The sequence below is a fragment of the Mixophyes fleayi genome, chromosome 3 (genome assembly GCF_038048845.1).
Source record: "Mixophyes fleayi isolate aMixFle1 chromosome 3, aMixFle1.hap1, whole genome shotgun sequence".
Classification (NCBI taxonomy): Eukaryota; Metazoa; Chordata; class Amphibia; order Anura; family Limnodynastidae; genus Mixophyes; species Mixophyes fleayi.
This window is the reverse complement of record NC_134404.1, coordinates 10225111-10248034: the sequence shown is the minus strand read 5'-3', so window position 1 is coordinate 10248034 and position 22924 is coordinate 10225111. Positions and strand designations below refer to the sequence as shown.

The window sequence follows — 22924 nt, the reverse complement described above, 5'->3', positions numbered from 1 at the left end:
TGATACATTTACCCCCTGATCTGGTCTAAAAGAATTGCCCAAAAATCGTGACAGCTTTTCCGTAAAATGAACTACAAATTCTATGAGGAAGGACATTTCCAGCAATTACAGAGACTTGGTGGATTCCAGCGGAGATGAATTAATATTGTGTGAGGATGGTGTACACTTTGATGAGGATGAGGGTGAGGATGATAACTGTGTAGATTGCAGGTGCTGGGATCTAGCTGAGAGCAGGGAGCTAGCTGATGCTGGTATGCTTGTTAATATTTTGGGTAGAATGGCATGTTGGCAATCTTATGTTTTTCTACAGTAAACTTCCCCTTTCTTTGAGAGGTGTTTTTTTCTTTACCAATGTAAAAGCTTGTTTATTGGATGTCCGTTTCCCTGACTTAAACCCACTATGCCTTTGAGCATAGGCTTTAGTAGATGACGTAAAAGGACTAGTATCATCATGACTGGTGCCAGCAGCTGGTTGTCATATCAATGGCAACCAGCTGGCAAGAACACTTTCAGCTACCCCCTGTTTCTGTGTGAGCAATGGCACTGAGACTGGAGAGTGACAAGAACACTGCCACCCCTTCTGTATACTTTCTGTATGAGCACTGGCACTGGAGACTGACAAGGACACTGACACCCCTGTTTCTCTGTTAGCAATGGCACTCAGCAATGTGACTGGAGAGTGACCAGAACACTGCCACTCCTTCTGTTTGTGTGTGAGCAATGGCTCTGAGCAATGTGACTGGAGACTGTAAAGTGACGAGAACACTGCTACCCCTGTTTCTGTGTGAACAATGGCACTCAGCAATGTCACTGGAGAGTGACCAGAACATTGCCACTCCTTCTGTTTGTGTGTGTGCAATGGCACTCGGCAATGTCACTGGAGACTGATAAGAACACTACCAACTCTCCTGTTTCTGTGTGAGCAGTGACACTATGCAATGTCACTGGAGACTGATAAGAACACTACCAACTCTCCTGTTTCTGTATGAGCAGTGACACTATGCAATGTCACTGGAGACTGATAAGAACACTACCAACTCTCCTGTTTCTGTATGAGCAGTGACACTATGCAATGGCATTGGAGACTGCCAAGAACGCTGCTACCCCTCCTGTGTCTGTCTGAGAAATGGCGGAGGTATTTATGTAATCCAAAACTTGCGAGATCCGACTAACTAATGACATTTTGCCTCAATTTCAGTTCCGAAGACGCAGGAAAGTGCCGATCCTGAGCATCCCTACTGATTACAACATAAATGATCAGTAGTGATTTAACGGTTTTGACAGCTGCCGGACCACCGGCTGTATAGGCAGAACAGTGTAACAGTGATGGGTTTACAAAACACGCTGCTAGGAAGGTTACATTTTCCATGATGGAATATGAATACTGAGTGAATATTTACCATATAAATAAAATGCTTATTATAATACCTTGGCCCTACTGATGGGTTTTGTTGGGAACCATGGGGTTAAAACCATAGTTATCTAGGTACCCGGCCTCTAGATTATTATTATCGTAGATTGTAAGGCGCCACAGTGCTCTGCAGCCCCATACAGTAAGTAAAACAGTACATACATAAAACAGGGACATACAAGGTAAACAAAATAAATGCAGACATGAAAACAAAAGGTATGAAGGACCCTGCTCATTAGATAGCTTACATTCTAAATGGAAGAGGGCACAGCTGAAACGAGAGGAGCGAATGTGGTTCAGAGTGGAGATTGAGACAGTTGTGAGGGTGTATTAGTGTGAATAGTGTTATAGGGGATAAGGTCACCTCTAAAAAAAGAGATGGGTTTTTAGAGAAGATTTGTATGCTGTGGGAAAGTCTGATTGAGCGTGGTAGGGAATTCCATATGTCGGGAGAAGCACGGGAGAAGTTTTGTAGGTGGGAGTGAGAGGTGGTTGCCAGAGATGAGAGAAGCCGCAGGTCAGAGGTAGGGCGGGGCAGAGATTATTTTGATATGAGACTTGAGATGTATGCAGGGGTGGTGTTGAGGACTTTGTAGTTAAGGGTGACTAATTTGAATTGGATTCTGGAGGACACAGGGAGCCAGTGTAGGGATTTGCAAAGTGGTGCAGCAGATGTGGAGCGGTGAGAGAGGATCATCAGTCTTTCAGCAGCATTTAGAATGGATTGAAGTGTGGATATATGGGTGTCAGGGATGCCAGATAGCAGGAGGTTGCAATAGTCAAGATGGGAGATAAGAGAATGGAAAAGTTTTGATGGTATGTTGAGTAAGAAAAGGGCATATTCTGGCAATGTTTTTAAGGTGGGGTCGAAAAGACTGAGAGAGAGCCTGGATGTGAGGAATAAAGCAGAGAACGGATTGAAGTGTGACACTAAGTCAGGTGTTAGTGACAGTGAGGGGGATTTGAGGGTAGGTGTGACTCTGGCAGGAGGGAAGATAATAAGCTCTGTTTTGGACATGTTGAGCTTTAGGTAGCGTTGGGACATCCATGTGGAGATAACAGAAAGACAATTGGTTACATGAGATAGTACAGAAGGAGAGAGGTCAGGGGAAGAGATATAGATTTGGGTGTCATCAGCATAGAGCTGGTATTGGAGGCTGAATGAGTGAATTAGTGCCCCAAGAGAAGAGGTGTACAATGAAAAAAGTAAAGGGCCAAGCACAGACCCTTGTGGGACCCCAACAGATAGTGGGAGTGGAGGGGAGGACGTGCCAGAGGGAGAAACACTAAAGGAGCCGTTTGATAGGTAGGAAGTGAACCAGTAAAGAACTGGGTACGCTGGGTACGTTATAGCGATGTTCTAAAAACCGACAACACATACCGCGACATGATGACACCAATGCTGTCATGCCCGACAGACTGTTCATACTTACTGCTTGAAAAACAGACTTGAAAGAATTCCGATCATTAAATTTCCCGGCCAGCAACGATGACATCACTTTAAAGGGTGACACAATTATTTGTGCTGTTAAGGTAGTAATTTAAGGAGGCGCCGGCTGTACAATGTGCTTTGCAAAGCCTTGTACATTGTATAGCCGGTGCCTCTTTACATTACTTCCTTATCAGCACAAACAATTGTGTCGCCCTTCAAAGTGACGTCATTGTAGCTGGCCGGGATCTTTATTCATCAGAAATTCTTTCAAGTCTCTTTTTCAGTCAGTATGACCAGTCTGTCGGGAAGCCGTCATCTTGTCAGGGCAGTCGGGCCTTCTCCAGCTGCCACTTGGCTGTCAGGGCATGCTTGGAGTTGTAGTTCACCAACAGCTGGAGAGGCACAGGTTGTCTACACCTGGTTACTGAACACCAATAGTGACTGAATATTTCATAGCTGTGTGTAACATGTTACACACTTGATGTCACACACATTATATATTACATGTGACACAGATTGCTGCATACATCACACCACACGGCTCTCGTGTAACTTGTTTCTGTGCTGTGTGCAGGTTTCCATTCTTACCAGTGGATGTCCGGCTGTGAACTGAGAGATGACGGCAGCACTGCAGACTTTTATCGGTACGGATATGATGGGGTTGATCTCATGTACCTGGATACACAAAAATGGGTTTATGTACCCAACATGCCTGAGGCGGACATCATTACACAGCGATGGAACAGTCCAGATGAACGAGTGTGGGAGGGAAACAAGAATTATCTGCAGATTGAATGCATTGAGTTGCTTATGAAATACATCAAACATGGGAGAGATGATCTGGAGAAGAGAGGTGAGACCACACCATAAACACAGTGGGCCTGATTCATGTATAGACTTAAGTCTGTTTGGGTGCCATATCTTGCGTGAAATATCTCTGTGCATTTAAAAATGCCAGAATAGACCTGGTATAAAAAAAACGAGATAGATCAAACTGCATGCTGGTTGAGCTATCTTGCCTGTCTGTATGTAAAATAAATAATTCAAAGAAAAATGCTCACCTTTGTCTTCTGTAACTTACAGTTTGACGCTGCATATAATGTGTGGCGATTTAAACACCCCTCCCTAGAAAATGTACCCCAGAATCTTTATACTTGCTTTACATTTATATTAAACCTCATCCTACATTCATTTCAGTTTTAACGTCATGTATTCAGTGGTGTATCAATGGGAAATATGATATGAAGCTCATACACACCAAACATCAGTACTGGGTAATCCTTTGTGTATGATACTGTGTGTACATTGTCAGCAAACACCACACATCAGTACAGTGTAACTCATTGTGGAGTCAGCAGATTTTAATCTTACTCTTTCTCCTGTTCAGTTACCCCAGAGGTGAAGGTCATAGGTCACCAGTTAGACAAGGTCACCAAGCTTTCCTGTTGGGTGTACGGGTTTTACCCACGAGCTGTGGATGTAAAGTGGATACAGAATGAGCAAGATGAGGTTCCCTTAGATGAGGCCCAACAGATCCTCCCCAATCCTGATGGCACCTACCAGATCAGAGTCACCGTGGAAGTGGCGGCCGGGGAGGAGGAGCGTTACTCCTGTCATGTGGATCACAGCAGCCTGGAGAAGACACGCATTGTGAAATGGGGTGAGTGTTACCTACACTGCGGGTTTGAAATAGGAAAGACTGGGAAAACGTACTTTGTCTATGAATTTAGATGATGACGTGTCCCTTGTAGTTCTACAAGTGCTTGGATTCCTTTTGCTGTATGGGAACTAGTCATACAACTCCTCATTATACATGACCCCCAAAATATATTATTACAACAGTCCCTCAGAAGTAGGGATATAAAGTCTTTACACAGGATGAGATTACTTCCCGGGTGTCATGGCACAGTGGTGGAGATCTGGCTATCCACATGTGCACCAACTAGGGGGGCCCTAGGCCTCCAAATTACAGGCTCTTAGTCAACTGCTGCACGTGCCCCTATTATTTCTGCGCTATTCAGAATAAGTATCACACTGAGGCAGGTATACCAGAAATCAAAGACTATTTTTATTTTAGGGTTATACAAAGCATCTATTTAAATAACATTTATCTACATTACACAAAAATGGCAAAGAAATCTTATAGTCTCTTGCCACGTTTGTATAAACACTAAATTCCTAGATACCATAACACCCCAGTGGCAACTATATCCTTGTCTCTTTGCTGTCAGCGAGCAGATACGGTATAGCAGTCACAGACACCAGCCCAAGAAAGGTTGGCTCTCTGCATCTGGATTGGATAGAGCCCTCCTAGTCCAAGTCTACATTCAATTCACTCTCTTTTCTGCAAGCTGCTATGACTAGAGACCACTCTTGATCCTCCCTGTGATGCTTCTTTCTGGGAATAAAAGGAATTTAAGCCATAAGATCGAACAGTGCCATCTTGGATATTTCCCAGGGATCCTTGCATCCTATCCTCACTCTCTATGGGTAGCTTACAAGTACATCACAGCTTCTACCTTTTGGAATTCCTGTAGATAGCAACTTTTCAGGTTCAAATTCTCTAGTTACACATAAAATCTGGGCAAAAAATAAGCATATGTCAACAAAAGGGAGGCGTTGGTGTGTGGCTGCACTAATGCTTCCAGCATGCCCTTAAAGCAGACTACCAATGCAGTTATTCTAAATAGAGGATTAAATAGTGTTCATCAATTTCACTTGATAACCATAAACATCATATCTAGGCCAAGTCATATAACCAGGGTAACATCTAGGCGAAACAGAGGTCCACCTGGTGTTTGAGAATCTAGGACAGTGACAGACAAGAAATCTGGTTCCATCAGCTAAGTCCTTGTGGCAAGTTGCCTCAATCCCATTTTATTACACACCTCTCCATTATAAAAAAAAAACCTTCAGGAGGATGATTGCCTTACTTTGGGCAGTCAGCTGAGCTCAGGCCAGATGTCCTTCGAGCCTGAGGGTCTGGATCCTATTCTCCCTGTCGAGAGAGAGCACCTCCATTACCATGCTCTCTCCCCTCTATGTAAAAGACAGAGAAGTTAAATTCCTGTCCGTTTCCAGCATCCCACTGTCCCCAGTCATCCGGCGCAACCAACTCAGGGGATTGGGGTGAGTTGCTACTGTAAACTTTATCCATTCAGGTAGGGCGTTAGCCACCGTGTGGTAGAGCCCACATGGTGGCTAAACATTCCTGTTCAATGGTGGCATAGGCTCTCTCTGTCCCCAATATGTCCTGGATATCTAGGGTACAGTGTGCTTTTCCCCATCATCCAACAGCTCCCAGCCCAACCATTTCCAGAAGGCATGAGATGCTAGTACCCATTCTGCAGCCAGAGCATCCTTTATCTGTCTGAAAGCCTCCACACAGTGGAGTCCAATCCAAGGCACGGGCAAATTTTTCAGTGGTCAAATCATTCAAGGGATTAGCTATGGTGCTGTACTTGGGCATGAACTTCCTGTAGTACCACACTGTGCCCAGGAAGCCTCACACCTGTCATTGGTTTCTTGTGTGGGGCCAGATTAGGATGGCATCTAGCATTGCAGCTTCAGACCGAACCTAACCAACACCAAACCTGCAAATCAAATGCTGTACCTCTGCCATCCCCTTCTGGCATTTTGTCAGGTCTTATGATGACCTTGACCTGTCGCATGCAGTTAAGGATCTCGGTGATATGTCTTAAGTGCTGTTCCCAGGAGCTACTGAAGATGACAATGTCATTCAAGTAGGCCTGGACAAACTTCTGTCACCCCAACAGTATCCGGTCCACTATCTGCTGAAAGGTGGCCAGTGTATTCTTCATCTCATGGTCATTATGATAAATTCAAAGAGCCCAAATGGGGTGATGAAGGCTGACTTAGCTTGTGCTTCCCTGGTGAGGAGCTTTTATTATTATTATCCTTTATTTATTATGCGCCACAAGTTTACCACAGCACCGTACACAATTCAGACAGTAGACTATACGACTATACAGGGTGAAACAGTGCAGAACAATAAACGAATAATACCAGGACTTCAGAAACTCCAGGCATGGCTATAGTAGTGAAGTTTGAGCAGAAGAATAGGTATAGACACATGAGGGAAGAAGGCCCTGCTCATAAGAGCTTACATCCTAAGGGAGGGTAAACTGACATCGGGCACAGAGGGGAGTCAGTTGAGGGGATACAGTGATGGAGGAATGAAAAAAGAGGTCGAGAGGAGATAAGAGGTGATGGCATTTGCCAGTTTCTTGCTTAAATTCAACTAGGGTATATAGCGTCCCCTTCCCAGTTGATCGAGCAGATCAGCTAAATGCTGCAGTTGTTAAGCATCTGTCACTTCCTTGATTTGTAGGTAGTCCACACAGAATTGTGTGCTCTTGTCCTTTTTGGGGACAAGTATAGTGTTGGTGGCCCACAACTGTTTGCAGGGTATAATGTCTCCAAGAGCCAGCATCTCTTCTACCTACTTGTTCATCATGGCCTGCACCTTGGGACACCCAATTGGGGCACCTCTAATGGGTTAAGTCTTTCCAATGTCTACTAGGGTGGTCAAAAGGTTGTTCTCACAAGCAGACTGGGCCCCCAGACTGCACTCATCTGTTTGCCGCTTGACATGTTCCACCCCCAAGTTATTTCGTAACATATATTAAGTCAGGGATCAGATCCTGCCCATGGCACTAAGGGGAACGTGTCACCTACTTGACTTGAATCGTAAGAATGTATTCGTTCTCGGTACAGCTGCACCCTTTCTATTATATTACTGCACCAGCCATAATTCTGAACAGTCCCAACAGACCAACCAGATCTTAACAGTAACAGTCTTTATTGGCCAATAGGGAAGGATCCTTGTGTGCATGTGACTAAACTCACCAATGAGGTATGATTTGATCCCTGCACATAACACATTCATAGAAAAGATAAACATATGAGTAGATTTGTATCTGTCGGTGTCTGTCTCATATTACTGAGGACATTTGATTTTCTGAGACCGTATATGTACAATGTTATTTTATTCCCTATTTCCCATCCCCAGTTACACTGAGGGTCTGTAGCTAACAGTGAGCAAGGAGAAAATCTGCAGTAATGCCATAGGGAGCAATTAGCAATTAGCTGTCATCTGTATAGTGCCATTTACACAATAGAAGCAGATATCTGATTTGTGGCTATTGTGTTACTTCAGATATCTGTAAATAACACTCAGTGAGTATATCCCTTGACAGAGATGGGACAGGAAGAATCAGGGAGTACTCACTCGGGTAGCTGTAATATCCAAGCTTTTCTTCTTTATTTTACCATGCAGCAATATGGATCAGCCGTTACCCTGAGAAGGAAGGAGAGGGACTTATTATACAGAACATGGTTTATAATGAGATTTCTCAGACTCGGTTTTGCAGATTATTTATATAATAATCGAGAAACATCCGATGTGCAGACTGTTCTGTACAATGCAGGAATATTGTGTTATTATGTAGCTGTCCTCTTTATCTTCATGTACATCTCTGATAGATGGATTCTCAGTATCACCAATATCTCATATTTCCCTTTGTGTTTATCTTTCTCAGAGCCTAAAAGTGGCCACACAATCGGTGTGATCATTGGTGCCGTCTTCGGTTGTCTTGTTGTTCTTGGCATTGCCGGATTTCTCATATACAAAAGTAAGTGTCAGTATTACTGCAGTTTTATTAGGATAATTAAAATCAAATGGGGGTAAATGTGTATAAATAGGTTTGAACACCATTACAAATTATAACTCATGTTATCTCCTTGGCAAACAGTTGTGACTGTTACATTCAATGAATGAAATCACAAAACTTCCCCATTCCAGCTTCAGTACCTCTGAGCAGTATTCTAATATTCTATGAACCAAGGCTGTAAATAATTCAGCTAAGACATTCAGCTGTACTACATTTAGTATATGAAGATTAATGAACGTTAATAGACCCCTGTAAAATGGTCGTAGATATCCTGAAACAGAAAGAACAGTGCTGTGGGGTGAATGGAAGCTGGTAACCCTCTAAACCTTAAGTCTTATCATCAAATAATCACTTTTTATAATTAAAGTTTAAAAGTATATGGGATCAAATCCCAAACAACTCGTCTCATTGGAAAGCAGTATGTGTCAGTTGAAATATTTTAAATGTGTTGATCGAGCTCAATCTCAATAGTAATATTATCTGCAGAGCTATTAAGTTGACATCACTTATAGGTCATACAGAATTAGATCAGTGTTTATTTTGTTTCAACATATCAGCAGATGAGAATGAATAACCGCTAATACCGCTGTTATCATACAAAACATTCTGTTCATAGATATTATTGCGAAAACCTGATACTCTTGCTACAAAGAGATATTGAGGCAGATAGAATATCCATTAAAAAAGGAACCTCACACGATGTGAAGCTGCTCGCAGTACTGGTAATTAAGGTACAGAAATCTTCAGTCATGAGCAAAGATTATAACCAAGATCATCCCGCGGAGGAACCTAGCATGAAGATCCTATGGGATGTCGCTTTCAATTGAGTCTGCCCCATACAGTTGAAACTGTTGTATTGTTGGCTACTGAACTGTCAATAGAAGATCCAAACAAAAATTAGTTTATAGCACTGGCTTAATTACGAAATAGAGTGATTTTGCTAACTACTAATACTTAAGACTAACTGTAAGCTATGGACGCAGTGCTGACTGAGATGTGGAGTTAGCGGTGATAATATAAAATGGAATCTTTTGTGTGATATTGTAACGCCTCCAAAGTTACCATGTTAACACTCATGCCCCTGGTGATGGCAGATGAGGTCACTACAGAAGCGAGGTGCTGTTACACAGACAGCCACATCATCGTGAGGGGGCATGGGCAAGTGGCATGGCACGAAAGCAACAAGCACTGCTATCAGCAAGTGCTGCTGGAACCTCAATCTGTAAGATTCCGGTTTCCCAAACTTAAGCTGTACATGCTGGGAACCAGAAAAAGGAAAGAGGCCGGTCTAGTAGCACCTAGAGGAGCACCAGATAGGGCGTGGCCCTGGTGCATGGTGGCTGCCTCAAGAGAAACATTTATGATGAAGCAGGTGGAGCCCCAATAACTTGGAACCCCTATATAAGAAGGAAGCCTCTATCCTCAGGGCAAGAGTCAGCACCCTGGGAATGGGAACGTAGCTACTTAAGAGGAAAGAACCCTATAGTGGAACTGCGGTTAGAGACTGTTAGATTGCAGGAAGAGATTTCTTGGATACTGGGATGGATATAGCGGAAGCAGTCTGATAACCTTCTACACCAAGGAGAGAGTGAACAATTCCATAATAGTCACTACAATGGTGCCTGGAGTATGTGAGGGGCAGTGTCCCTGGGTATTGGACATTATTAGTAAATCTGCTCGGACAAAGCACTTTATAAAGGAGAGCTATGAAACAGCAGTGTGGTGAAAGGAGAAGAGGGTCCCTGGTGTAGGGGATGGTGGGCACTGGAAGAGTCTGGTGTAAGGGATGGTGTGCACTGGAAGAGTCTGGTGTAGGGGATGGTGGGCACTGGAAGAGAGTCTCTGGTGTAAGGGATAGTGTGCACAGGAAGAGTCCGGTGTAAGGGATGGTGTGCACAGGAAGAGTCTGGTGTAAGGGATGGTGTGCATGGGAAGAGTCTGGTGTAAGGGATGGTGTGCACAGGAAGAGTCCGGTGTAAGGGATGGTGTGCACAGGAAGAGTCTGGTGTAAGGGATGGTGTGCACAGGAAGAGTCTGGTGTAAGGGATGGTGTGCACAGGAAGAGTCTGGTGTAAGGGATGGTGTGCACAGGAAGAGTCTGGTGTAAGGGATGGTGTGCACAGGAAGAGTCTGGTGTAAGGGATGGTGTGCACAGGAAGAGTCCGGTGTAAGGGATGGTGTGCACAGGAAGAGTCTGGTGTAGGGGATGGTGGGCACGGGAAGAGTCTGGTGTAAGGGATGGTGTGCACTGGAAGAGAGTCCCTGGTGTAAGGGATGGTGTGCACTGGAAGAGAGTCCCTGGTGTAAGGGATGGTGTGCACAGGAAGAGTCTGGTGTAAGGGATGGTGTGCACAGGAAGAGTCCGGTGTAAGGGATGGTGTGCACAGGAAGAGTCCGGTGTAAGGGATGGTGTGCACGGGAAGAGTCCGGTGTAAGGGATGATGTGCACGGGAAGAGTCTGGTGTAAGGGATGGTGTGCACAGGAAGAGTCTGGTGTAAGGGATGGTGTGCACAGGAAGAGTCCGGTGTAAGGGATGGTGTGCACAGGAAGAGTCCGGTGTAAGGGATGGTGTGCACGGGAAGAGTCTGGTGTAAGGGATGGTGTGCACAGGAAGAGTCCGGTGTAAGGGATGGTGTGCACAGGAAGAGTCTGGTGTAAGGGATGGTGTGCACAGGAAGAGTCTGGTGTAAGGGATGGTGTGCACAGGAAGAGTCTGGTGTAAGGGATGGTGTGCACAGGAAGAGTCTGGTGTAAGGGATGGTGTGCACAGGAAGAGTCTGGTGTAAGGGATGGTGTGCACAGGAAGAGTCTGGTGTAAGGGATGGTGTGCACTGGATAAAAGTCCCTGGTGTAAGGGATGCTGTGCACGGGAAGAGTCTGGTGTAAGGGATGGTGTCCATGGGAAGAGGGTCCCTGGTGTAAGGGACGGTGTGCACTGGACGAGAGTCCCTGGTGTAAGGGATGGTGTGCACTGGAAGAGGGTCTCTGGTGTAAGGGATGGTGTGTACAGCAGAGGGTCCCTAGTGTAAGGGATGGTTTGCACGGGAAGAGGGTCTCTGGTGTAAGGGATGGTGTGCACTGGAAGAGAGTCCCTGGTGTAAGGGATGGTGTGCACTGGAAGAGAGTCCCTGGTGTAAGGGATGGTGTGCACGGTAATATGTGCTGGAACCCAGTACTCCTGGTGTTTCTGGCGATTCTGAGGGGGCTGAGTGTTGGTCTGTAGTCAGCCCTGGGAAAAGACAGAGGTGTACAGCCTCTAACCTACGGACTTATGACAGTGGCAGCTTACTGTTTTATAGCACCAAATGACTGTGTAAATCTGCTCATTATTGTCCATGCAATAATCAGACACCATCCTCAGCCTTCGACCCCCCCATTATCAGGTGCACGTACAAGACAAGGTCCTACTTCTACACACAACACTGTCCCTGAAGACCACTCGGAGCGGAGCTAATCCCCCATATTGGGCAGAGAGAAGAAGGGGTGGTCAGCAGGGTGTAATGGGCCTGGAAATTGGTCCTATAACAGATTGAGCACTGAGCTACTGACCGCCTCACACTGCATCGGGAAGCAAATATCTGCTTGGTTGCTGTGGTTATCACATATCAGATATTTACACCATAGTTAGTAAGGACTTGAGAGAGATTAATCACACCAAACACAAGTGCTGTTCAATACAGGAACATACTCCCAGTTTTATACTATTTCATCATCATCATCATCTTCATCATCATTTATTTATATAGCACCAGCATATTCCATAGTGCTTTACAATTCGGGACAAACGCAGTAATAAACAATACTGGGTAATACAGAGAGATAAGAGGACTCTGCTCACAAGCTTACAATCTATAGTTTACAATCTACAATCTTCATGTCTTCCGTACCCCATAACACACTATACTGTAACCTGTGTAGTCCTCCTCCTCCCCCACATCACATAAGCAACATGTCCTATTTATTATCATCATCAGAGTCTGATTTACAAAACAACTGTTTAATCTGGAAGTTTATAGAATAAAATTATTCGGTTGGTTATTGTTCCTTATTCCATCTCCTCTGTTTATTTCAGAAAAGACGTCTGACTATAAAACCACCAGTAGTAAGTATTATGTTATGTGTTGATGTGTTCGGCCAACACTGTGTTATCATGATGTTTATATAGTGTAATCATTGTACAATGTGTGTGAGGTGGCTGCTCTGTCTCTGTGGTGTATGTAGTGTAATCATTGTACTATGTGTGTGAGGAGGCTGCTCTGTCTCTGTGGTGTATATAGTGTAATCATTGTACAATGTGTGTAAGGAGGCTGCTCTGTCTCTGTGGTGTATATAGTGTAATCATTGTACAATGTGTGTGAGGAGGCTGCTCTGTCTCTGTGGTGTATATAGTGTAATCATTGTACAATGTGTGTGAGGTGGCTGCTCTGTCTCTGTGGTGTATATAGTGTAATCATTGTACAATGTGTGTGAGGGGGCTGCTCTGTCTCTGTGGTGTATATAGTGTAATCATTGTACAATGTGTGTGAGGAGGCTGCTCTGTCTCTGTGGTGTATATAGTGTAATCATTGTACAATGTGTGTGAGGAGGCTGCTCTGTCTCTGTGGCGTATATAGTGTAATCATTGTACAATGTGTGTGAGGAGGCTGCTCTGTCTCTGTGGTGTATATAGTGTAATCATTGTACAATGTGTGTGAGGAGGCTGCTCTGTCTCTGTGGTGTATATAGTGTAATCATTGTACAATGTGTGTGAGGAGGCTGCTCTGTCTCTGTGGTGTATATAGTGTAATCATTGTAAATGTGTGTGAGGAGGCTGCTCTGTCTCTGTGGTGTATATAGTGTAATCATTGTACAATGTGTGTGAGGAGGCTGCTCTGTCTGTGTGGTGTATATAGTGTAATCATTGTACAATGTGTGTGAGGAGGCTGCTCTGTCTCTGTGATGCATATAGTGTAATCATTGTACAATGTGTTTGAGGTGGCTGCTCTGTCTCTGTGGTGTATATAGTGTAATCATTGTACAATGTGTGTGAGGGGGCTGCTCTGTCTCTGTGGTGTATATAGTGTAATCATTGTACAATGTGTGTGAGGAGGCTGCTCTGTCTCTGTGGTGTATATAGTGTAATCATTGTACAATGTGTGTGAGGAGGCTGCTCTGTCTCTGTGGCGTATATAGTGTAATCATTGTACAATGTGTGTGAGGAGGCTGCTCTGTCTCTGTGGCGTATATAGTGTAATCATTGTACAATGTGTGTGAGGAGGCTGCTCTGTCTCTGTGGTGTATATAGTGTAATCATTGTACAATATGTGTGAGGAGGCTGCTCTGTCTCTGTGGTGTATATAGTGTAATCATTGTACAATGTGTGTGAGGGGGCTGCTCTGTCTCTGTGGTGTATATAGTGTAATCATTGTAAATGTGTGTGAGGAGGCTGCTCTGTCTCTGTGGTGTATATAGTGTAATCATTGTACAATGTGTGTGAGGAGGCTGCTCTGTCTGTGGTGTATATAGTGTAATCATTGTACAATGTGTGTGAGGGGGCTGCTCTGTCTCTGTGGTGTATATAGTGTAATCATTGTACAATGTGTGTGAGGGGGCTGCTCTGTCTCTGTGGTGTATATAGTGTAATCATTGTACAATGTGTGTGAGGGGGCTGCTCTGTCTGTGGTGTATATAGTGTAATCATTGTACAATGTGTGTGAGGGGGCTGCTCTGTCTGTGTGGTGTATATAGTGTAATCATTGTACCATGTGTGTGAGGAGGCTGCTCTGTCTCTGTGGTGTATATAGTGTAATCATTGTACAATGTGTGTGAGGAGGCTGCTTTGTCTCTGTGGTGTATATAGTGTAATCATTGTACAATGTGTGTGAGGGCGCTGCTCTGTGTCTGTGGTGTATATAGTGTAATCATTGTACAATGTGTGTGAGGGGGCTGCTCTGTCTGTGGTGTATATAGTGTAATCATTGTACAATGTGTGTGAGGGGTCTGCTCTGTCTCTGTGGTGTATATAGTGTAATCATTGTACAATGTGTGTGAGGGGGCTGCTCTGTCTCTGGTGTATATAGTGTAATCATTGTACAATTTGTGTGAGGGGGCTGCTCTGTGTCTGTGGTGTATATAGTGTAATCATTGTACAATGTGTGTGAGGGGGCTGCTCTGTCTCTGTGGTGTATATAGTGTAATCATTGTACAATGTGTGTGAGGAGGCTGCTCTGTCTCTGTGGTGTATATAGTGTAATCATTGTACAATGTGTGTGAGGAGGCTGCTCTGTCTCTGTGGTGTATATAGTGTAATCATTGTACAATGTGTGTGAGGAGGCTGCTCTGTCTCTGTGGTGTATATAGTGTAATCATTGTACAATGTGTGTGAGGAGGCTGCTCTGTCTCTGTGGTGTATATAGTGTAATCATTGTACAATGTGTGTGAGGGGGCTGCTCTGTCTCTGTGGTGTATATAGTGTAATCATTGTACAATGTGTGTGAGGAGGCTGCTCTGTCTCTGTGGTGTATATAGTGTAATCATTGTACAATGTGTGTGAGGAGGCTGCTCTGTCTCTGTGGTGTATATAGTGTAATCATTGTACAATGTGTGTGAGGAGACTGCTCTGTCTCTGTGGTGTATATAGTGTAATCATTGTACAATGTGTGTGAGGAGGCTGCTCTGTCTCTGTGGTGTATATAATGTAATCATTGTACAATGTGTGTGAGGAGGCTGCTCTGTCTCTGTGGTGTATATAGTGTAATCATTGTACAATGTGTGTGAGGAGGCTACTCTGTCTCTGTGGTGTATATAGTGTAATCTTTGTACAATGTGTGTGAGGGGGCTGCTCTGTCTCTGTGGTGTATATAATGTAATCATTGTACAATGTGTGTGAGGGCGCTGCTCTGTGTCTGTGCTGTATATAGTGTAATCATTGTACAATGTGTGTGAGGGGGCTGCTCTGTCTGTGGTGTATATAGTGTAATCATTGTACAATGTGTGTGAGGGGTCTGCTCTGTCTCTGTGGTGTATATAGTGTAATCATTGTACAATGTGTGTGAGGGGGCTGCTCTGTCTCTGGTGTATATAGTGTAATCATTGTACAATTTGTGTGAGGGGGCTGCTCTGTGTCTGTGGTGTATATAGTGTAATCATTGTACAATGTGTGTGAGGGGGCTGCTCTGTCTCTGTGGTGTATATAGTGTAATCATTGTACAATGTGTGTGAGGAGGCTGCTCTGTCTCTGTGGTGTATATAGTGTAATCATTGTACAATGTGTGTGAGGAGGCTGCTCTGTCTCTGTGGTGTATATAGTGTAATCATTGTACAATGTGTGTGAGGAGGCTGCTCTGTCTCTGTGGTGTATATAGTGTAATCATTGTACAATGTGTGTGAGGAGGCTGCTCTGTCTCTGTGGTGTATATAGTGTAATCATTGTACAATGTGTGTGAGGGGGCTGCTCTGTCTCTGTGGTGTATATAGTGTAATCATTGTACAATGTGTGTGAGGAGGCTGCTCTGTCTCTGTGGTGTATATAGTGTAATCATTGTACAATGTGTGTGAGGAGGCTGCTCTGTCTCTGTGGTGTATATAGTGTAATCATTGTACAATGTGTGTGAGGAGACTGCTCTGTCTCTGTGGTGTATATAGTGTAATCATTGTACAATGTGTGTGAGGAGGCTGCTCTGTCTCTGTGGTGTATATAATGTAATCATTGTACAATGTGTGTGAGGAGGCTACTCTGTCTCTGTGGTGTATATAGTGTAATCTTTGTACAATGTGTGTGAGGGGGCTGCTCTGTCTCTGTGGTGTATATAATGTAATCATTGTACAATGTGTGTGAGGGCGCTGCTCTGTGTCTGTGCTGTATATAGTGTAATCATTGTACAATGTGTGTGAGGAGGCTGCTCTGTCTCTGTGGTGTATATAGTGTAATCATTGTACAATGTGTGTGAGGAGGCTGCTCTGTCTCTGTGGTGTATATAGTGTAATCATTGTACAATGTGTGTGAGGAGGCTGCTCTGTCTGTGTGGTGTATATAGTGTAATCATTGTACAATGTGTGTGAGGGGGCTGCTCTGTCTCTGTGGTGTATATAGTGTAATCATTGTACAATGTGTGTGAGGAGGCTGCTCTGTCTCTGTGGTGTATATAGTGTAATTATTGTACAATGTGTGTGAGGAGGCTGCTCTGTCTCTGTGGTGTATATACTGTAATCATTGTACAATGTGTGTGAGGAGGCTGCTCTGTCTCTGTGGTGTATATACTGTAATCATTGTACAATGTGTGTGAGGAGGCTGCTCTGTCTCTGTGGTGTATATACTGTAATCATTGTACAATGTGTGTGAGGAGGCTGCTCTCTCTCTGTGGTGTATATAGTGTAATCATTGTACAATGTGTGTGAGGGGGCTGCTCTGTCTCTGTGGTGTATATACTGTAATCATTGTACAATGTGTGTGAGGAGGCTGCTCTGTCTCTGTGGTGTATATACTGTAATCATTGTACAATGTGTGTGAGGAGGCTGCTCTGTCTCTGTGGTGTATATAGTGTAATCATTGTACAATGTGTGTGAGGAGGCTGCTCTGTCTGTGTGGTGTATATAGTGTAATCATTGTACAATGTGTGTGAGGGGGCTGCTCTGTCTCTGTGGTGTATATAGTGTAATCATTGTACAATGTGTGTGAGGAGGCTGCTCTGTCTCTGTGGTGTATATAAGGTAATTATTGTACAATGTGTGTGAGGAGGCTGCTCTGTCTCTGTGGTGTATATACTGTAATCATTGTACAATGTGTGTGAGGAGGCTGCTCTGTCTGTGTGGTGTATATACTGTAATCATTGTACAATGTGTGTGAGGAGGCTGCTCTGTCTCTGTGGTGTATATAGTGTAATCATTGTACAATGTGTGTGAGGGGGCTGCTCTGTCTCTGGTGTATATACTGTAATCATTGTACAATGTGTGTGATGGGGCTGCTCTGTCTGTGGTGTATATAGTGTAATCATTGTACAATGTGTGTGAGGGGGCTGCTCTGTCTCTGTGGTGTATATAGTGTAATCATTGTACAATGTGTGTGAGGGGGCTGCTCTGTCTCTGTGGTGTATATAGTGTAATCATTGTACAATGTGGGTGAGGAGGCTGCTCTGTCTCTGTGGTGTATATAGTGTAATCATTGTACAATGTGTGTGAGGGGGCTGCTCTGTCTCTGTGGTGTATATAGTGTAATCATTGTACAATGTGTGTGAGGGGGCTGCTCTGTCTCTGTGGTGTATATAGTGTAATCATTGTACAATGTGTGTGAGGGGGCTGCTCTGTCTCTGTGGTGTATATAGTGTAATCATTGTACAATGTGTGTGAGGTGGCTGCTCTGTCTCTGTGGTGTATATAGTGTAATCATTGTACAATGTGTGTGAGGAGGCTGCTCTGTCTCTGTGGTGTATATAGTGTAATCATTGTACAATGTGTGTGAGGGGGCTGCTCTGTGTCTGTAGTGTATATAGTATAATCATTGTACAATGTGTGTGAGGGGGCTGCTCTGTCTCTGTGGTGTATATAGTGTAATCATTGTACAATGTGTGTGAGGGGGCTGCTCTGTCTCTGTGGTGTATATAGTGTAATCATTGTACTATGTGTGTGAGGAGGCTGCTCTGTCTCTGTGGTGTATATAGTGTAATCATTGTACTATGTGTGTGAGGAGGCTGCTCTGTCTCTGTGGTGTATATGGTGTAATCATTGGACAGGGCTGTGAGTATATAGTGTAATGCTTATTATACATGATAAACATACTTTGATCTTCTCACAGCATCAGAAGCCTCCTCTGACTCCTCCAACATCACAGTAACAGCCTGAGTGTAAGTTGCTGAATAATATGTAAGATTCTCATCACTGAGAATGACAGAAAGTAATTAAATACTGTATGAGTGTAATGTATTAGGGTAGAGATGTGTGGTTAGTAAAGGGAGTAATATAATACTGTGTGAGTGTAATGTATTAGGGTAGAGATGTGTGGTTAGTAAAGGGAGTAATATAATACTGTGTGAGTGTAATGTATTAGGGTAGAGATGTGTAGTTAGTACAGGGAGTAATATAATACTGTATGAGTGTAATGTATTAGGGTAGAGATGTGTGGTTAGTACAGGGAGTAATATAATACTGTGTGAGTGTAATGTATTAGTGTAGAGATGTGTGGTTAGTACAGGGAGTAATATAATACTGTATGAGTGTAATGTATTAGGGTAGAGATGTGTGGTTAGTACAGGGAGTAATATAATACTGTGAGTGTAATGTATTAGGGTAGAGATGTGTGGTTAGTACAGGGAGTAATATAATACTGTGAGTGTAATGTATTAGGGTAGAGATGTGTGGTTAGTACAGGGAGTAATATAATACTGTGTGAGTGTAATGTATTAGTGTAGAGATGTGTGGTTAGTACAGGGAGTAATATAATACTGTATGAGTGTAATGTATTAGGGTAGAGATGTGTGGTTAGTACAGGGAGTAATATAATACTGTATGAGTGTAATGTATTAGGGTAGAGATGTGTGGTTAGTACAGGGAGTAATATAATACTGTATGAGTGTAATGTATTAGGGTAGAGATGTGTGGTTAGTACAGGGAGTAATATAATACTGTGTGAGTGTAATGTATTAGGGTAGAGATGTGTGGTTAGTACAGGGAGTAATATAATACTGTATGAGTGTAATGTATTAGTGTAGAGATGTGTGGTTAGTAAAGGGAGTAATATAATACTGTATGAGTGTAATGTATTAGGGTAGAGATGTGTGGTTAGTACAGAGAGTAATATAATACTGTATGAGTGTAATGTATTAGGGTAGAGATGTGTGGTTAGTACAGAGAGTAATATAATACTGTATGAGTGTAATGTATTAGAGTAGAGATGTATGATTAGTACAGGGAGTAATATAATACTGTATGAGTGTAATGTATTAGGGTAGAGATGTGTGGTTAGTACAGGGAGTAATATAATACTGTGTGAGTGTAATGTATTAGTGTAGAGATGTGTGGTTAGTACAGGGAGTAATATAATACTGTGTGGGTGTAATGTATTAGGGAAGAGATGTGTGGTTAGTAAACGGAGTAATATAATACTGTGTGAGTGTAATGTATTAGGGTAGAGATGTGTGGTTAGTACAGGGAGTAATATAATACTGTGTGAGTGTAATGTATTAGGGTAGAGATGTGTGGTTAGTAAAGGGAGTAATATAATACTGTGTGAGTGTAATGTATTAGGGTAGAGATGTGTGGTTAGTAAAGGGAGTAATATAATACTGTGTGAGTGTAATGTATTAGGGTAGAGATGTGTGGTTAGTAAAGGGAGTAATATAATACTGTGTGAGTGTAATGTATTAGGGTAGAGATGTGTGGTTAGTACAGGGAGTAATATAATACTGTGTGAGTGTAATGTATTAGTGTAGAGATGTGTGGTTAGTACAGGGAGTAATATAATACTGTGTGGGTGTAATGTATTAGTGTAGATACGTGTGGTTAGTAAAGGGAGTAATATAATACTGTGTGAGTGTAATGTATTAGGGTAGAGATGTGTGGTTAGTACAGGGAGTAATATAATACTGTATGAGTGTAATGTATTAGTGTAGATACGTGTGGTTAGTACAGGGAGTAATATAATACTGTATGAGTGTAATGTATTAGGGTAGAGATGTATGGTTAGTACAGGGAGTAATATAATACTGTGTGGGTGTAATATATTAGGGTAGAGATGTGTGGTTAGTAAAGGGAGTAATATAATACTGTATGAGTGTATTGTATTAGGGTAGAGATGTGTGGTTAGTACAGGGAGTAATATAATACTGTGTGAGTGTAATGTATTAGGGTAGAGATGTGTGGTTAGTACAGGGAGTAATATAATACTGTGTGAGTGTAATGTATTAGGGTAGAGATGTGTGGTTAGTACAGGGAGTAATATAATACTGTGTGAGTGTAATGTATTAGGGTAGAGATGTGTGGTTAGTACAGGGTGTAATATAATACTGTGTGAGTGTAATGTATTAGGGTAGAGATGTGTGTTTAGTACAGGGAGTAATATAATACTTTGTGAGTGTAAATATATTGGGGTATGTGGTAATTCCAATAATTTTTTAGACAAATATTTAAATTGCTAGTACAAAGTCTTTTGTGAGTTTGTGTTTTTAATCTTTATCATTGCAGAACCACAAGTCATAAAGAGGAGAAGCTCTAAGATCTTCCGCTGTTACAGATGGTGCAGATCTCCGTTCCTTCGCCCTGATGGCCTTGTGCTTGTAGTTACTAATATATAATACCATATAATGTCAATGGAACCTATCATATACAGTACATCAGGTTTATATGCAGCAAATGGCCTGAACTTGACATGAAAACCTGGACACCCTGTGATATGATGTCTACTCAGCCCTATAATGGATAACTCCACCTAAAGAAAGCTCCTTCCTTACAGTATTAGGGAGCAGGGCTTCCCCACTTGTGCTCTCACCGTTACCTCAATGATGCTGGTGAGTCCTCCAGGTGCAGAGGACACTGGGTATTATAGAAGTTGTCATAAAAATGTTCAGTATAGGTGGCAGCTGATTGGATGGGTCTTGTGGTCATCCAGTCAGATGACATCCAAACTTACATATTCATGTCACTGTTGACCAGCAGTATTTGTGCTCTATTATCCACATGATTCTCTGCACCTGGGGGCTATGCAGCTGTGTTACTGAGGTAACAGTGGGATTCCCATGTGTGACACCCTCACGCTTCTAATATTTGGTTGGGGGGGACATATTTGGGGTATGTTTATTTCTGTGGGTGTAGTTATCCTGTAATGGGGCAGATAGACAAATTACACATAAACTGAGCCAAATATACCACTACAAAACAAAGTGGTGAATTACTATAATAGTTGTGTACTTAAACTTGTTTTGTGACTGGTTTCCTTTGCTTAAGATTTACACTAACACAATATCTGCATTATGGTTTGGAGTTTTCCGTTTTACACTTTTCATAATGATTTAATTAATTAATTTGATTTAATTTGTTTGATTTTAATCATGATTTGTTAAGTGATATTCTACCTTCATGTAAGCCTTATATCATCCAGGTCACAACTTTCTGCTGCCATGTGTCCTACTTATATTCCATGTAACATAATCTGGGCTGGACTGACTAATCAATAATATGCCCAGTCATAAACTAATTTTACTGATCAGTCGTCCTCTGTGCAGCTACCCCTATAGTTCAGCACTACTCCCAGTGCCAGCACTGTACCGGATCCTCTCCCCATCCTACCACCAAGGATGGAACACAGCTACGTACCGGATCCTTTCCCCATCCTACCAACAAGGACGGGACACAGCGACGTACCGGATCCTCTCCCCATCCTACCAACATGAATGGGACACAGCGCTGTACCGGATCCTCTCCCCATCCTACCAACAAGGATGGGACACAGCGACGTACCAGATCCTCTCCCCATCCTACCAACAAGGATGGGAAACAGCGCTGTACTGGATCCTCTCCCCATCCTACCAACAAGGATGGGACACAGCGACATACCGGATCCTCTCCCCATCCTACCAACAAGGATGGGACACAGCGACGTACCGGATCCTCTCCCCATCCTACCAACAAGGATGGGACACAGCGCTGTACCGGATCCTCTCCCCATCCTACCAACAAGGATGGGACACAGCGCTGTACCGGATCCTCTCCCCATCCTACCAACAAGGATGGGACACAGCGACATACCGGATCCTCTCCCCATCCTACCAACAAGGATGGGAAACAGCGCTGTACCGGATCCTCTCCCCATCCTACCAACAAGGATGGGACACAGCGACGTACCGGATCCTCTCCCCATCCTACCACCGAGGATGGGACACAGCGCTGTTTCCTTATCTTAACATGGGGAGACTTCTTATAAGAAAATAAGTGAGGTGACTATTGTGTCCTGGATGAAATAGGTAACGATGCACCGGAGGACAATTCTCAGGAGGTCAGAAGGAGACCTTTATCTATGAGTGGTAAGCAAGTGAAAACAAATGATGTGATTGTGTTCTATGGGTTATAGCACCTTATCAGATGCACCAGTTTTCTTCAATGTAACCCCAATATGTTTTTCGAAGGTCATACAAAATTTCCCTTCATCCACTGATAATGTTTCCCTGTTATGTAGTAAGGTCTTAATCTTGACTCTGCTGCATATTGCTCAAGCTGCAGCTTTCTATGATAACAAATGATGGTACGATCACACAGACAGTTTAATATCTGTATATGAAGCATATCCTGTGCCTCAAGTACACTACACAAACCACACTTCTAGAAGAATCCCACCCAAATATAGGGGGTTGGAATCTCTCCGCCGTATGACGACATTTACATTGAGGCAGATGATCTGTTCACATCCTACCTTGGGACAACTT

At 43.2% G+C, this 22924-nt stretch overlaps 1 protein-coding gene across 1 annotated transcript in view; it reads left to right on the top strand.

Annotated features, from left to right (window-relative positions):
• LOC142143336 (BOLA class I histocompatibility antigen, alpha chain BL3-6-like) overlaps positions 1–20804 on the top strand; it is a 33804-nt gene extending 13000 nt beyond the window's left edge. The window contains exons 3-8 of the mRNA XM_075201098.1: positions 3418–3696; positions 4231–4503; positions 8405–8497; positions 12610–12639; positions 18307–18355; positions 20691–20804. Coding sequence (XP_075057199.1) covers positions 3418–3696; positions 4231–4503; positions 8405–8497; positions 12610–12639; positions 18307–18353 — 722 coding nt within the window. The 3' untranslated portion in view covers positions 18354–18355; positions 20691–20804. The remainder of the gene's footprint in view (positions 1–3417; positions 3697–4230; positions 4504–8404; positions 8498–12609; positions 12640–18306; positions 18356–20690) is intronic.
• Positions 20805–22924: the final 2120 nt, after the last annotated feature.